The sequence below is a fragment of the Vipera ursinii genome (genome assembly GCF_947247035.1).
Source record: "Vipera ursinii genome assembly, chromosome: 3".
Taxonomy (NCBI): Eukaryota; Metazoa; Chordata; class Lepidosauria; order Squamata; family Viperidae; genus Vipera; species Vipera ursinii.
The window spans coordinates 162,642,939-162,659,504 of NC_139516.1; the positions used below are offsets into that span (position 1 = coordinate 162,642,939).

Sequence of the window (16,566 nt, forward strand, 5' to 3'; positions counted from 1 at the left end):
CAATTTTATATTCTGTGAGTTTATATACGGGGTGTGTGTGTGTGTGTGTGTGTATAAAATGTATGTATATAAAGTATATATATTTTATATACTGTGAGTTAAGAAGGAGGTGGGTGGAGGAGCAAAGTAGCTAAGCCCCTGCTGATTGGACCTTCATTGCATTGCATTCCTTCCATTTGCTTTTAAGAATCCTGATCTTTAAATAGTGTTCCAAAAGTTGATTTTCTTTCATTTTTCTGTCTCTTCTTAGAAACTCCCTCCTGACTGTAACAAATCTCTTTTGTAAATCCAAGATAAGAAAGTTATCTAAGTCACTTTTCTGATTTATTTATGTCCATTTAATTATTAAGACTTCAGTTTCATTTGTAAATCCAATTATATCATTTTCCACATTGTTGCATGTCATTTTTATTTCCACATTCGAAACAAGACTCAGCCTCAATCTTCTGTTCTTCTATTTTCTCCTTTTAAATCCCTTTTCATGATAGCAAACAGTCTTAAAAGTAACTTCTGAGTACACTGTCCCCAAATGACCTTGAATTTTTCCTAAGTTAAAATATTTTGTTCTAGTTTGTGTTAATGGGTCTCTTCTCTTTTAATTGTAATCTTTAGTTCTTTCTGGTTCGTTCTAGGGTCCAACTTTTCTAAAGATTCTTAATATCCTAAAAGCCACTGGCAAGCAACTTCTAGAAGTAAAGAAAGGAATCTGGTGTCCTTCTGAAGGCTCCAAATCACAGCTTGGGCAAAGATGGCTTTCCCTTGCCTCCCAGAGCTCTAAAACCCACCAGAGACTGCTGTCTTATGGTCTCTTCTTGGGGAGCCACTACATGGAGTTCTTCTGGGCAATTCCAAGGAGCTTATCTGTTCACTGGTTCTTCATTCTGCTGCAGTTGTCAGTTCTGGTCTTCAGTTCACCATTAATTAGCCAGAAACCATAGATCTGCTTATAATCAAAAGCTGTGGTGAAATATTCCCAGCTGTTGGCTGGAAATATTTCAATCTGTGAGACTCCTCATATGGACTTATCTCAGTATTTTTTGATTGTAATAAAGGTACCTATTACAATTCATATTTCTAAAAAGCGATGTAATTTCTATTCAAGAAATTTGTTTTGCTCAGTTGGTTTACAGTATTATTATGGTCTGAAAATTGGTAACAAATTGGCAGGGCAGTGTAGTGTTTATGAATATCTAGATTTAGATTTACAGTAGATCTCTATAGATTCCATATATTGGTTTTATTGTTTACAGTGACTAATTTCTTCCCAAGTCAGGAAAATTTTTTGACATTACTTGTCCATTATGATTAGCCTGTCTACATTATACACAACATTTATAAATCTTACATATTTTGTTTTAAGTACAAAAAGTTATTAAATGCCTCTAGTGACAGGTACTAAAAACTAATAAATAGATAATACACAAATAACACAGAAAAATGAAAGCTACGTTTGTAGCATTTCCATCCGAACACAGAGATAATTTGAATTTTGAATTTCATTGAATTTATATACCGCCCTTTCCCGTAGGACTCAGGGCAGTTTACAGGGCATATAAAGGCTTATATCGTTGTGGATGCACTTATGTATCCTCTTTTAATTATGACATTAAAAGATTATTTGGGAGATCTTCAGTACCTGAGCAACGCCACAGATGTTGACTGAAAACTGGACTTTCTCAATATTGCACCCAATACTTACTTTTAATTAGTCTTTGGTAGCTGGAAAAACAGTTTAATTCACTCAATTTGTTTTGCTGCTTTAATTCCCTAGCTGCATTTAGTATTTGATCTATTGCAGATCAATTCCATTTAAGAAAGCTATATAAATCAATTATAGATTCTATGTTTTTATTTTAGAATTCTAACTTGTTTAAGCACATCGAATATTTTAATTAAAAGATGAAATAAGAACTTCTTAAAAAAGCAAGCAAGCAAAATCTTTATTTCTTCAAACTTATATTGTTTTATCCAATATGGCAATGTTTTGCAGAGTACTCCCGACAAGGAAGCAATCACAGCAGGCATATAGATCAATACTTAGTCAGAAGATCAAACCAAGAAAAGAATAAGAAATTCCAGTACAAGTGATAAAATGAGATGATGTATTTCAGCAACATCAAGGATTCAAAGAAAAAACAAACAAACAAACAAGGAGCACAAGAATACAAAAAAATGGATCACTATTAATGATACTTGAAAACAGCAAAATAGAGTTTGATATATTTGGAGAAAATAAGAAAAGCTTCTGTCATTTGATTCCAGAAATTTCATGAATGGTGCTTATTTTCTCACGTTTTACTTCTGATTTTGCCATCTCATGACAATGTGCTACTAAAGACTGGGGTGTTTTGCCAAATTCCTCCAAGTATAAGTCATTAAGTGATCAGCCGTCTGATCCATATCCCCAATTCTATCCAGAAATAGAAGCTACTTTCACTCTGGTAAACCTGAATAGTTTCCTCCAGTTCGTCAGATGCTTGCTCTGAGAATGACACATGTGATGCATATCTACAATACTTGACAGATTGGCACCAGAATACCTGTGAATTGATTTCTGCTCATTTGAAACTCCTTTTGAGAAAAACAGGATGGAAATTGATTGTATGACAACTCCTTACATCTACCTATACTGAAGCAATCTATGGAACTAATCATAATATTGCTGAGGTCTGCAGGGAGAACAAAAAATAATTCCACTGGGCTGTTTCTGCATTAGAAAACTGAGCTAGACTCTCAGTCCATTCTGTAATCAGCCGAGACCTTCAGATCTAGCTTTCTGTACTCTTAAATTATTGGTTGACATGCAGAAACAGAGCTAGAAACACTGCAAGTGGATTACAATATAAATTACTTGGAAGCATTGGTCAGGTATTCATTATGCCTCTGAATTTTTTTCAGGCTTTGATGCTGCTACAACTGCAACAATTATCTTAAGCAAATATTTTAAGGGCTTTATTTTGTTTGTCAGGTAACAAGCTTTTTTTCCAATTCAACTTTCTCAAATATGTATCTGTAAAAATTAATAAAAATATCTATATTGTAATTATTTACATTTATGAATTAACTCTAAATGTCTGTTTCTGGTAAAGCAAGATGAAAAGCTGGCCTCTTTCTGTCTGTCTGTGTTTTAAATTCTGACCAAAAGAAAGAAAAAATGGAAAGCGTTTATAGATGCTACCTGGATAGTACTTCCAGAAGAGAAAATTGAAAGAGAAGAACATGCTGCTAAAATTATACATGAACTTCTATTTAATTAGATACTGCAGAAAGAGAAAGTTCTTAGGTAGGCATGCTATAAAAATATAATTTCAATCATAATGGCAAGTAATATATCTTTCTTTTATAACAGGGTTGAAAAGGACAGCATTTGCCCTATATGGATTTTGTGGTTTAAATTTACTACATTTATATTCTTTAAACAGAACAAAATAGTTTACAGTGAAATTATAAAATACAAATACAAGGTGCAGTTTTTTAAAATTTGGATTCCAGTTTTCAAGCCATTTAAACATTTCATTCTTCCCAGAAAAGCTTATTTTTACAGCTCATCTTTAGTAGATTTGACATTATTTGACATTAAAAAGAATACTTATTCTTGATTTACATATAATTTTAACTTTCTATATGAAAATAAAACCCATTCACATTCAGCATTCCAAAATATTTAGAACTACAGAATAATACTGCAGTATCAGATAACTCATCAAGAGTAAGTCTAACATTTAAACCCAGGTAATGGTTTGTGAACTTGCTATGTAAATATAGTGATTCAGTTCATGATTCTATAATTTAATGAACCCTTTAACTTTAAAAAAAAGTTAAAACTATTTATAAGAAAACTGGGTGTCATAATTATGGCTAAATGTTCATTCTACTGTAAAACTCATGATAACCTCGAACAGGTTACAGGTTTTGACAAACCTATTATAAAAAGTGAAGTGAGAACAGAATAACAACACTGTATTAAAAAAGGATAGTATAATACATGTATATTAGCAAGCTAATTTGATGCTAGTTAGTGAAATTAACATTATTTTAACAATATGGATATGATGCATTTTATATAGCAGTATTATTTTATATATATTAATATAGATTAAAATTTGAGTAGCATTTTAAAGTGTAAATGTTATCTAAAGGGAAAAACACAATTAATCAAGATTAGGTAGTTTGGGAGAGCCTGAAGTAAATAGTAACCTTTAATTTATTGTCAAGATTAATTTATTGTCTTAGGATCACTAGCCTGAACTCATTTGCTTGGCTGTCTGACAGTATAACCCTACCAATCACCAAAATATCCATAAATAATGTTGCAGTAACCAATTACATTAGGTGACCTTTTCTATCTTATATTAATCCCATAGCTACATGACTAATTAGAAAAGCAGGACAGAAAACACAATACTATCCTTATTGCAATTATAACTATGATGCCAATCACTCAATTACTAACAGTGCAAATTAATACCATGTTTATTCACATGCAAGTTTTGCTGTTGCAGGTGAATGGGGAATGAAGATTTTTCTTTATCACTAGTATTTAGCGTTATAAACTGTTCTGAATCATGTTAGACAGCCATACTGTATTCATTGTGTGATCTGTTACGCTTCTATTGTATTTATATATTTAGAAATATACAAATAGCTTGTTCTGTGGAAGCTAGAAACCCTACATTTGAAGCATTTGTTGCAAACTATAGATTTTATTTTCTTTGGATCAGAGTAATCAGTTTAAGAAATTTATTTTATCAATTTAGGAAAATTATTTAATCACATCATCAGATCTGAAACAACTTTGAAGTAATGTGAAAAAGTTATTTCAAAATATATATTTTTATTTATGCTATGCCAAGGTACACCTAAAGGAAAATATGAGTAGGATCTGATTAAACATTTACAAAAAAGCTGCAACTTCCTGAAATAGATAATTGAATTAAGAATTTATTCTATTTGATCCTATTTTAAAGTTGAGGATTTAATATACTTGATACATATTTTTCCTATAGCACACTAAAAGTAAATAATAATACTTATTAATTTATTTGTAACAGCATAATAAATCTAATCTACTCAAACCTGTCATACCATATTTGCATTGGTTGAATCTGACTTAATTATACTATAAGCTAATTAAATTGCACAATTCATAGAGAAGGTATCACAAATACAAACAGTGATCAAAACTGAAAACAGTTTATTCTACTGCAAAGATCTGTACCGGTATCTATGGCATTTTATGGGAAAGTACTTAAAACAGATTCTATTTATGAAGTACTGTACACGGTGTCAAATATAAGACAAAGCAATGACATATCATTCTAGAGAAAAGGGATATTGAGTTTACTAATTCAGATAAATGAACAAAAACTGCATTTTCTCCAAAGTGCAAAGGACTGTCATAGAAATAAATGCACAGCTTTGGTTGCAATTAATTCAGTTCTTGTTTTTTTTAAGCAAGTTTGTAGATTTCATTAAAGCTTTCAGGCAACAGGTATATTATATAGTATTTTGGAATAAAATGTTTTTTTTTCTTAAATGAGAGCAATAGTGAAAAAATACTCTATACAACAAGCAATAATAACTCTAAAACAAGTATACTGGTCTTACAATCAGATTCTAATATTTTGAAAATGTAGACTCAAGTAGACAATTCAGATACAGTATTAATTGTTGAAGCTGTATGATTAAAAGAGCCTTGGTGGAGCAGTGGGCTAATGCCTCCTTAAGTAACACCAGCTGCGGGCAATTAGTGCAGGTTCGCATCCCACCAGGCTCAAGGTTGACTCAGCCTTCCATCCTTCCGAGGTAGGTAAAATGAGGACCCAGATTGTTGGGGGCAATTAAGCTGACTTTGTAATAATGCCGCTTGGGGTGTGTGTGAAAGCCCTAATAAGCAGGCATATACATAGAATGAAGGCTACTGCTAAGCTTGTAAGCTGCCCTGAGTCTTCGGAGAAGGGCGGGATATAAATGGAATTTAAAAAAAAATAAAAAAAAACAAAAAAAACAAGATATATTATGATTTCTGAAAATCCAACAGAACGAAGTATCATTTCAGTAATTTCAAAAGCACATGTATAGAGACATAAAACTGTACAGAATTCTGTCTTCTTACTGTGCAGAAAAAATGTATGCTACCTAATGTGTTTTTCAGGCAATCTCAGCAATTCAAGAAGAGTAACTAACAATGATTTAAAGTTGACAGGGTCTACTAATATGCCATTAAGAGTCATTAATTTAATGATGTCATTAAAATAATGACTAATGTCATTAATTTAAGAAGTTACAGATAAAGATTCTTTCCATTTTTTCTATTTTACTTGCAGTCAGATAGATATAGATAGATATATAGATTTAGATATATATGCAGGGCTTTTTTTCTAAAAAAAAAAAAGGCGCCGGAATTCAGAGGTGCTGTCACTGGGAGCAATGCCGGTGTCTGTAAGAACCCCCTCTTGCTACGACGTTGCCACCTGTCCTTTGCACTCCCGCTCCTGCAGCTTGGAGCCATAGGCCGTGGGGATTCCCCGCCCTGCAGTTGCCATGCCGCAGCCCATGCTGAGCCCCCACCCAGAGTTGCTCTGAACCCCGACCCAGAGCTGTGTTCCTCGTGGCAGCGGTCTCCGGTGCTGAACAGCTGACGGCCTCCGGCACCGTCCCTGACACCAACTAAAGACACCCCAGCCATGGAGCACTGCATTGGGCCACTCAGTGTCTCCAGCGCCAAACAGCTGATGGCCTCTGGCCCCGCCACTCATTCACTTACTGCCCCATCGCTTCCAAATGCAGTAAGTGAGCGAGCAAGTGGCGTTTGGAAGCATTTAGAAGCGATGGGGCAGTGAGTGAATGAGCGAATGGCATTTGGAAGCATTTAGAACAGACATGTCAAACACAAGGCTCGGGGGGCGGATGCGGCCCGCAAAGTGGTTTCATGCGGCCCGCGAAGCCATCCTGGAAACAGTGAGGGAACGGCCCCCACTGCCTTGGCCCTGGCCCAGAGACCCTCCTCCTGCCAGAGACCCTCAGATCTGTCCCACTCCTGCCCAGGCCCCCATAGCCACCCTCAATGCGAACAATGTATTGCTGGCCACGCCCACCCAGTAGGCCATACGCACTCTGGACACGCCCACCCAGTAGGCCACGCCCACCCTGGCCATACCCACCCGGCCCCCTGAGGGCAATTGCAATGCTGATGCGGCCCTCAATGAAATTGAGTTTGACACCCCTGGTTTAGAAGCAACGGGGCAGTAAGTGAGTGTGTGAATGAGCAAATGGCGTTTGGAAGTGATGGGGCACTAAGTGAGCGAGTGATCAAGAGGCCTTTGAAAGAGATGGAGTGAGTGGGGAGAGACTGAACGAGGTGCCTTTGAAAGAGATGGAGGAGTGAGTGAGAGCGACTGGAGACTTTTGTGAGCAAAGTGTGAGTGAGTGGGGGAGCTTTTGTGAGCAAAGGGTGAGAGAAAAAAGGAAAAGTGAGGGGGAGAAGGGAAAAAGAAAAGGCACTGACTTCTGACTTCCTCTGTTGCAGGAGTAGAAGGAAGTATTAACATTGAACCTCAACTTTTTACTTTTCTATAACATTATAAACTAGCCATTTCTATAATAGCATTTTCAAAATAGAAGACATTATGGGTGACTGAGTGAGAGAAAGAGATGAGATTCTTAACTGAAAGATTCTTCCTGAAATCAGGAAGTACACAGAAGATTTATCCCTTTTCTCCCCAGTTGTGATACAGACTAAAAAAAATCCTATGTGTCGCTAAAAGGCTGATATAAAAAAGTTTCCATTGGAACCTATAGGAAGTTTAAAAAAACAGGTTAAGGTATTTTTATACAGTTCAGAGCTGCAGAGAAGGCTTTCCAGCACAGTGATTCTAGGAAAATTAAGACATCCTGCTTACATAGACCTGTAATTAACAAACAAAGCTAAAGATACAGCTGTTTGGACTTGTTTACAAGTAGTCCTTCATTTATGACCACAATTGAACCCAAAATTTCTGTTGCTAAGTGAAACATTTGTTAAGTGAGTTTTGCCCCATTTTACGACCTTTCTTGCCACATTTATTAAGTGAATCACTGCAGGTGTTAAGTTAGTAACACAGTTGTTAAATCAATCTGGCTTCCACATTGACTGTGCTTGTTAGAAGGTTGCAAAAGATGATCACATGACCCAGGACACTGCAACGTCATAAATATGAGTCAGTTGCCAAGCATCTAAATTTTGATCAAGTAACCATAGGGCTATTGTAATGGTCATAAAAAAACGGTCATAAGTCACTTTTTCAGTTCTATTGTAACATCGAATGGTCACTAAATGAACTGTTGTAAGTCGAGGACTACCTGTATCATTAAGGGCACTGTTTTTTCAGAGTTTGTATCCAAACTCTGGAGCACCCTTTTGTTTGGAGGAATGGAGAATTACTAAAATTTTTCAAGATGGAAAATCTAATGCATAAGGTAAAAATAAAATTGGCCAAGGGATATGGGTTAAAGTCCTTTGCTTGGAATGATGCTCACACACTTATTAAAGGATAAGTTGGTATGTGTAGAAAATTTGGTAGATCTGAGAAATTTCTGCTAAACTTCTCATATTTTTTAAAATTTCTGTTTTTACTTTAGATTTTTTATCCCACCTTTATTACTGTTTTATTAATAACTCAAGGTGGCCAACATATCTAATACTCCTTCCTCCTTCTATTTTCCCGACAACAACTTTGTGAGGTGGGTTGGACTGAAAGAGAGGGACTAGCCCAAAGTCACCCAGCTGAATCTTGTGTCTACGGAAGGACTAGAACTCACAGCCTCATGGTGATTGGCTGAAAATCAGCCAGCCAGCTTTTATGCCTAAGGCAGGGCTAAAACTCACAGTCTCTTAGTGATTGGCCCAAAGTCAGCCAGCAGTCTCTGGCAGTTTTCCTTTTTTTCACAATACAATAGCCTCTCGTTATAATAATTGAGAGCCAGGGTTGCTAGCAATTGTAAGGGCTGAAGTTAATTTAAAGAGATTTGATAAAATAAATCATAGTCTCCTTTTTGATAAAGTGGAAAAAATGGGCTTAATGGCCCCACTGTGCATGGATTCACAGTTGACTTCAGAGTCATCCTGGTGAGATAGTCAGCATATAAATTTAATAAATAACATTTTTTTTCAAATGCCCCTATCAGGAATTGAATTTGAATGAAGTTTCAGAAAAGCAAATGTTCTGTGCTGGTGGTACTAAGTTCCCAAAGATCTAGCATGTGATAAATGAATTCTTCCTAATAAAAATAACTTCCTGCGTTTTTCTAATCATCATTTCTTCCCTACAGCAATTTGAAAAGTAAAACGAAGTGGAACAAACCAGTACTCCCTCCATGCAGGGAAAATTTCCTTGAGTCATACTTGGATATCCTATTTGCAAATAATATCTAACTTACCTAGTTGAGATGGTGTAGTTGGGGAGCAGGGAGGAATGCAAACTTCCTGCCTTCGCTGCAACTTGCCTGTGCAACATTTGCCGACAGGGTCTTTTGGCAAGCTCAGCAGCAATTCTGACTGGCTTTTGAAAGCCAATAGCACAGCTGATTCAGGAATTCTGGGAGTTGAAGTCCATTAGTCATAAAAGAGCATGCTTACGCCAATAGCAGCACAGCTTGTGCAAAAGCTTTTTTTTTTGCACAAAAAGGTGCTGGAATGCTGTTCTGAGCGTTCTATGAGAAAAAAAGCCCTGTATGTGTGTATGCGTGCATGTATGTGTGTGTGTGTGTGTGTGTGTGTGTATTCTTATTCATATATATATATATATATATGAAGAATAAGCAGCTTGAGCTTTATCCCTGAAGAGTACCACAGACAATGGCAGAATGGAACAAGTTTTGTAAATTTAATTTAGCAGTTCTTTTTGTATCAATGAATCATGATGGTTATTTGGCACCGAAGTTTGTAAGAATAAAACAATATTCTTGATAATAATAAAAAATTTTTTTGCTATTGATCCTCTCAAAATAAGTAGCAAATATTTACAATATAAGATTGTAATTTTTTTAAAAAAATATATATGTACAGGGATTATCATGAAACACCTGCAAGATAGAGCTCAGATGATTTTAGACATTAATGAGACATTCCCATCAACCAATCTTTCCCGTCTCCCAGTTCAATAACTATGAAATTCCTGTTTGAAGAGCTGTTGCATTCAAAGGATACAATCCTAAGTCTAATAGCTCTGAATGGAACAGACATGTTGACTGACACTGAATTAAAAAAAGCAATTGGCCCTGATTTTTCATAGTTTCTTATGGGTTGTACACATGAAATGCTTTGAAATTTATTCAGACAAAAATTGGAAAGTCTATTTGAAGATTATCCAGCTAATAAAACATTTATAATGAGGCTCATGCTATTGTTTCATTTAGTTCTGAGAACTAAATAAAACATATTTTCTTTTTTGCGCACATGTCTAGTGATTGTTATCTTCATTTTGACAAAAGATCTTCTACTAAACCTAGCATACTGTATATCCATAGGATGAAAACTAGTAATGTGGGAGTCAGTGTACGCAACAGAACTTTCTAATGCAATTCTCTCCCTCCCATATTTCTTAGCAATCGTCCAGTGTTTTCTGGAGCATTCTCAATCTTTGGCAAGCCAATTGTGACGGCTTGCAAACGATTATACGGGTATGGAAGAATAATTTTCTCCTCATCCCTGTAATGTAACTAGATTAATCAGCGAAGGGATTGGATTTCAGATCCTTTCAATATCAGAAGGATAAAGCAATTAACTGTTTCCTTCAATTCTCCTTCTGTAGCAGGCACTTTTTGTTAGAATTAAGACCAGGCATAGATAAAAACTTTTAATCTTTCAGAAACTCAACTCTGCATTTAGGAATTACATAACATCAGAACCTTCAACAATGTAAGAAGTTGTTTTATCGTAGACAAGAAATAAGCATACGCATAGAACAACTACATGAGACATACTTATTGTCTGCCTCAGGCTTTAAATCTTAAGCCCTTTTCTCTTGAGTATATGGACTTTAGGCTTTTTTCCTGGCATTGAGATTGCTCCATGTTTATGCAATGGTTTTATCTGGCTGCATCTCTAACTTCTAAATTCCTCGTCCTACTGGATAAGCTACAGATTATGTGGCCAATGAGGTGATTTAGGCTGTATTGAAAAGAAAGGGTACATCACCTGCTGCTTCCCATGAACTTTTGGTATATTAAATGTTTGCTGGGAATCTAAAATACACTGCACTTCATTCCCCCCCCTTCCCCGATCTAGATACAGTAGTAATGGTGCAGATGTGTGCATTGAACAAGGGAAATATTTAAGGATCTGGTGAAACAGGAAAACTGGATGCATTTTCAGTGTAGCTGAAAGCTTCAGACAAAAGGCAAGATTAATATGTGTAAATATGGGAAATGGTTAAATAAATATGGAACCTAGTTTTTTAGGTAGTAGTGTGAAAGGAAGAAACCTGGTAGAAAGCCAGCATATGGCAGTAATGGGAGGAATTTCTTGACAATGATAGAATAGCACTTATATAGTACAACTGTACTATATATGCCCTGATATGGCACAATTGATTCTTGAGGAGACATTTTATATATTCTGTGGGTCAGACCATGGGCTCTGTTGAGAGTATAACAGGCAAATCTTGCTCTCAAGTTTCAGATCAAGAATGGCTATTCATTTATACTCTTGTGCTTGGAATGGTTCAATATTTCATTAAATCACTCCAAAGCTCATTATTATTCAATTCATTATTAAACTACAGTCCTATTCCACAGCTTTTTAAATTGCACCCATTATTTCTCCAAATAAAATACAACAGATAAACAAATACATCATTTACACTGAAATCATTCCTGAATTTTTACTCTGTAATTTAGAGATACTTGAGTAAGCCAGAATAAGACAATTCCATGTAAGGTTGACTCTCAATTCACTGCATAAATTAGTTCATATACAGGAATTATTTTTGTGTTTCCATAAATATAACACTGTAAGTGCCAGTTTATAACATGAAGACTTATACATGCAAATATTATGACAAAAACATGCCATTAGATAATGAAATATGTTACAGTTAAAAATCTATAAACTATTTTTTTCATTTAAGATTGCTCAAAAAGTTGTAAAAATATTTTTAATGTTCTTACAAGAACATTACTTACAATTTCTTACATAAAATTCAGATTTTCATATATACTGAACTTCAGCAAGATAATTATTTTTTCACATGGCAATGATAATGGATTTTGAAATACAAACTATAAAAAGACACTACATTGGAGAAGGATGCCTGATGTTATATAATCCAACAGCATTCCAGCAATACTATACTTGTTATGAACAAGATTAAAAATGTAGTGGGTGTACAATAAATGATTCCACATTTTTCAGTAAGGACAAAAAAGTAGAAAACTTTCCATCCCATCCCTCACTTGGGTCCTCATTCTAAATAAGATTGGAATAACTGGTGCAAATATTTTAATTAAAAATATTGAATCTTATTTTTAAGAGTACCTTTTAGTAATTGTGCTTATTTTCTCTAATTGTGTTAAATGGAAAAAATGCAATACTTCAACACACAGTAAGTGGTAAAGAAATGTAAAGGGAAATGGATTTCATTGCAATGACAGGTAAATGTTTTGTTTCAAGCAAATTTGAAAAGTGTGTTTGAGTTTCACAAGAGAACAGGAATTATTAGAAGATACTATTCATGCACAGAAGAACAACATGGCGGAAAGCATGATTCTGATGATGCACAAGTAAGTTACTTACAGGTAATAAGTGTAGGAGTGATAGCTTCTTCTGCCATGATGGTGGAAGGATTTTAGGCAGTGTAGGAAAAGATGAAATGGAAGGAAAGAAAAGCCAAATATTAATGTATGAAAAAATCGAGATGAACTAGAACCGGAAAAACAAATGAAAAGATAGCAAGAATGCATCTCATACCATGCACCACATCTGGAAAAGACAGATGATATATTCACTCTTCACAACAGCTTTAGTAGTAAATTCATCACAGGGATTTTTTTAGTAGCCACCAATAACAATTATATGTCTCACATGCATATAAGACATAAATACAGAGACACACAGATAATTCGTATTATAATATTTCCAGGAGAAATAACAGTAGACATTTCTAAAACATAATTAAGACATTTGGAAAAAGAGAAAAGATGTTTTTATTTTGCCAGTATACTGTGGGTTATGCAGCTCTTTCTAAATCTGTATTTTTTTTAAAAAAAAGATTAGCTGTTTCTGGAATTTTAGGCTTATTAATTTTTTAAATAAAGATGATATCAGCATTTTAACATGGCATCCATGTTTTATTTTGAAGTTCAGAAAACTGTATTTTCCTTTTAGGTAAAGCCATTTCTTCTTTTGATGTGCAACAACTAGCCTTTTCAGCAAGTAAAAATTGGGAGCAAATTTGAAAGTTCTTGAATTGAAAATTTTACAAAAGATAGAAAGAGTTTGGAAAGGGACTGACATAACCCATAAATTTGCCATTTATGGAATGTTATCAAGGATCAATGTTTCTATCATTTAATTCTCAAGTCTAATATTTTTATTGTATGATTTCTTTCTTGTTAATGCATCACATATACCAAATGTATGTATTATTTGTTTCCGTATCCCATAAAAAGATTTGATATCTCTCCCCCCCCTTAATAAAAGCTTGTTGCTTTGTTTAAAGTACTCATCATTTCTGCTGTCTGGAGTGCCGAAAAAGCCACCTTGCAAAGTTAAATCTCTATCCCAAATTCAGAGATCAAGTTTTTATCAGCTACATGCCAAACTTAGGGAACCTACGTTTTAAAGGCAACCCAACTATGCTTCAGTGTAACAGATACTTCTATTTCTTCAGATCTCAAAAGTTAAGAATAAAGTTTAAAGGTATAAGACTTTTAAAGGCTGTATTTTATTCTACAATAATTATTTGACTTGGAATCAATTTTGGATATATATTTTCCAATTTTCTTATATCAAAAAGAAGCCCTTTACTGGTATCTAGAGTTTCGCTAGAGTAAAATTATTACTTTTGTAATGGTTAAAAAAAACAAAACTAGGCAGGTTACTTGCCAGAGTTGCAATAACATATTTTTTTCAAGCATACTTTTTCTTCAGTGTGGCTATACGAGCAGTGATAAAAGCTTTATCAACACTGTGGTGAACAAATGGCTACAAACTGTCAGCCATTTTCATTACCCATAATTCTTTACACATTACAGAAAATATTAAATGTTGAATAGCTTGTAGGTATTGGTCAATACTAAAAGGCAGAAAGAGGTGATGGGGCAATTGAGGCCAATGGCAGGTGTCAGCCCTGATAGATTTTTTTTAAAATCCCATTTATATCCCGCCCTTCTCCGAAGACTCAGGGCGGCTTACAATCTAAAGCACAATGTGCTTAGATCTGATGGAGCTATAGCACTTATTCAACTTGTTAGGATTTTTTTAAGGACTGCACAGCTCTATCTAAAGAACTAATAAGTATAGAAACAAAAATGAGACTATGCACTATTGATTCTTCAAAGAACAGCAGAAATGTTTCAGATATAAATATTTCTAAAAACTAAGTAAGGTACAATTAATCATTTTAACACTGCATGGACAGGTAACAGAAATATACAAGAGTCAGTAAAATAATAAACTGTGCTTATAATAAATAAGCACAGTGTTTTACTGACTGGTACAATAAAACGAAACAATCCACAGTTCACCATAAATAGGCCTGACAAAGGATTGCAGATAATGTTCTAGGCGTCCCATTGAAAATAAGAATTTTATCTGTCATTTTTTTGTCTATGGAAATGTTTCCTGATTTTACATTCTTAGTTTTCAGTATTGTTTATGCCCAAGAAGTTACTTCCTTAACATTTAACCCTTTGTAGAGTAGTTGTTAAATGCACAAATGTTAACATTCCATTTAAAGGGGAGGATGTAATTTGTTTTTCAAAGCGAAAATTGTTATTATATATTAATTGTATTTTTGAACTGCATACAAAACAACTCCTCTGACATGCTGCTGTGCATGATAGAAATATTGAGTCTACATCTTAAATATAATTACATTTTTCTTTTCTTTTTAGACTTCCAAGGCACAGCATTGTTAAACATTGATTATAGAAACAGGAATGTACAATTATTGGTGCTACCATACCATGCCAATTATTTCAGCAGCAAATATAATTAATCAGTGGGAAACTGTTAAGTATTTGGATGAAGAATTCTTCCAAAATTACATTGAGATTTATGCTTTGAAATGATTGAGAAATCAGTTGCTTTAATTTCAGGAAATGTTTTACATTACTACTTGATACCAGAAAACTGAACGTTGACATAGCTCCTCTAGTCTTATTTTAAGAATGATGAAATTTTTATGGAAATGAATATTTGACAGATGTTAACCTACATACTGAAACATATAGAAGAAAATATTGTTCATCTTATTGTTACCTAACTACAGGTAGACCTCAATTTACAACAGTTTGTTTAGTGATAGTTTGAAGTTACAATGGCATTGAAAAAAGTGACTTATAACCATTTTTCACACTTACGACCATTGCAGCATCTCTACGGTCATGTGATAAAAATTCATACAGTTGGCAACTAACTCATATATATGACGGTTGCGGTCAAATGATCACCTTTTGCAACCTTTTGACAAGCAAGATAAATGGGGAAGTCAGATTCACTTATCAACCAAGTTAACTAACTTAGCAACTGCAGTGATTTACTTAACAACTGTGGCAGGAAAGGTCATGAAAGGAGGAAAACTCACTTAACAACAGCCTCACTTAGCAACAGAAATTTTGGGCTCAATTGTTGTCATAAGTTGAGGACTACCTCTACTTAATTGTAGCAAGGGTTACATCATGCCGCAGGCAAGAGAATCCTATGCCTCTCTAAAACACTCCAACTTGGAAATGTTCCAGAAACTTGTAGGGAGAAAAATCATTGCAGGCTGCAAAGGAATACCTGTCTGGTGGCTACAGAAGCAGCAGAAGCAACATTGGAGATTATAGTGATGGTGACGCCTGGAGATGCTGGAGGTGCTTGGCAGTGGGCCTTTTGAAAATAGGGCAGCAAATTTATTTACTTTTTCAAAAATGTTGGTGAGCCAAATGTTGTGTAGGTCTGCTCTATTGATTCCAATACTAGTACAATAAAAACAATCTTTCCATCTTTATTTTTCCTACTTTGTTTTCTGTTACTGTTGTTTGAAAACTTTCTTCTATTGCTTTCTGATCTGAACACAGAGGCTTAAGTATCATTTGTACAAACACTTTTCCTTCCCCTTACTCATTTGCAATAATGATCCAATTTAGGACTGAAAAAGAGGCAGCTGGTGAAATGGCATTATGATATATTAACAAGCTTTTGATACGAATTTGAATTTTTCTTCCTATCAAAAGATTGATGAAATAAGGAGTTGGATTGGCATAATCCACACAAATCTATTAAAGTTAAAAATTTTCTACAGTATTTGCTGATTTGAAATTTCAGTTTGGCTATGTCTTCCTGTGCATCACGGGGATATTTTTCTTTAAAAAAAAAGTCAA

At 34.6% G+C, this 16,566-nt stretch overlaps 1 protein-coding gene across 4 annotated transcripts in view; it reads right to left on the reverse strand.

The window, feature by feature from the left end:
* Nucleotides 1-16,566, reverse strand: part of PTPRM (protein tyrosine phosphatase receptor type M) — a 488,223-nt gene that overhangs the window by 141,276 nt on the left and 330,381 nt on the right. For 2 of the 4 annotated variants that reach the window (XM_083358727.1, XM_083358726.1), the window contains exon 15: nucleotides 12,773-12,802. The exons of the other annotated variants lie outside the window; for them this stretch is intronic. In XM_083358727.1, the coding sequence (XP_083214853.1) occupies nucleotides 12,773-12,802 (30 nt within the window). The remainder of the gene's footprint in view (nucleotides 1-12,772; nucleotides 12,803-16,566) is intronic. 4 annotated transcript variants of the gene reach the window in all.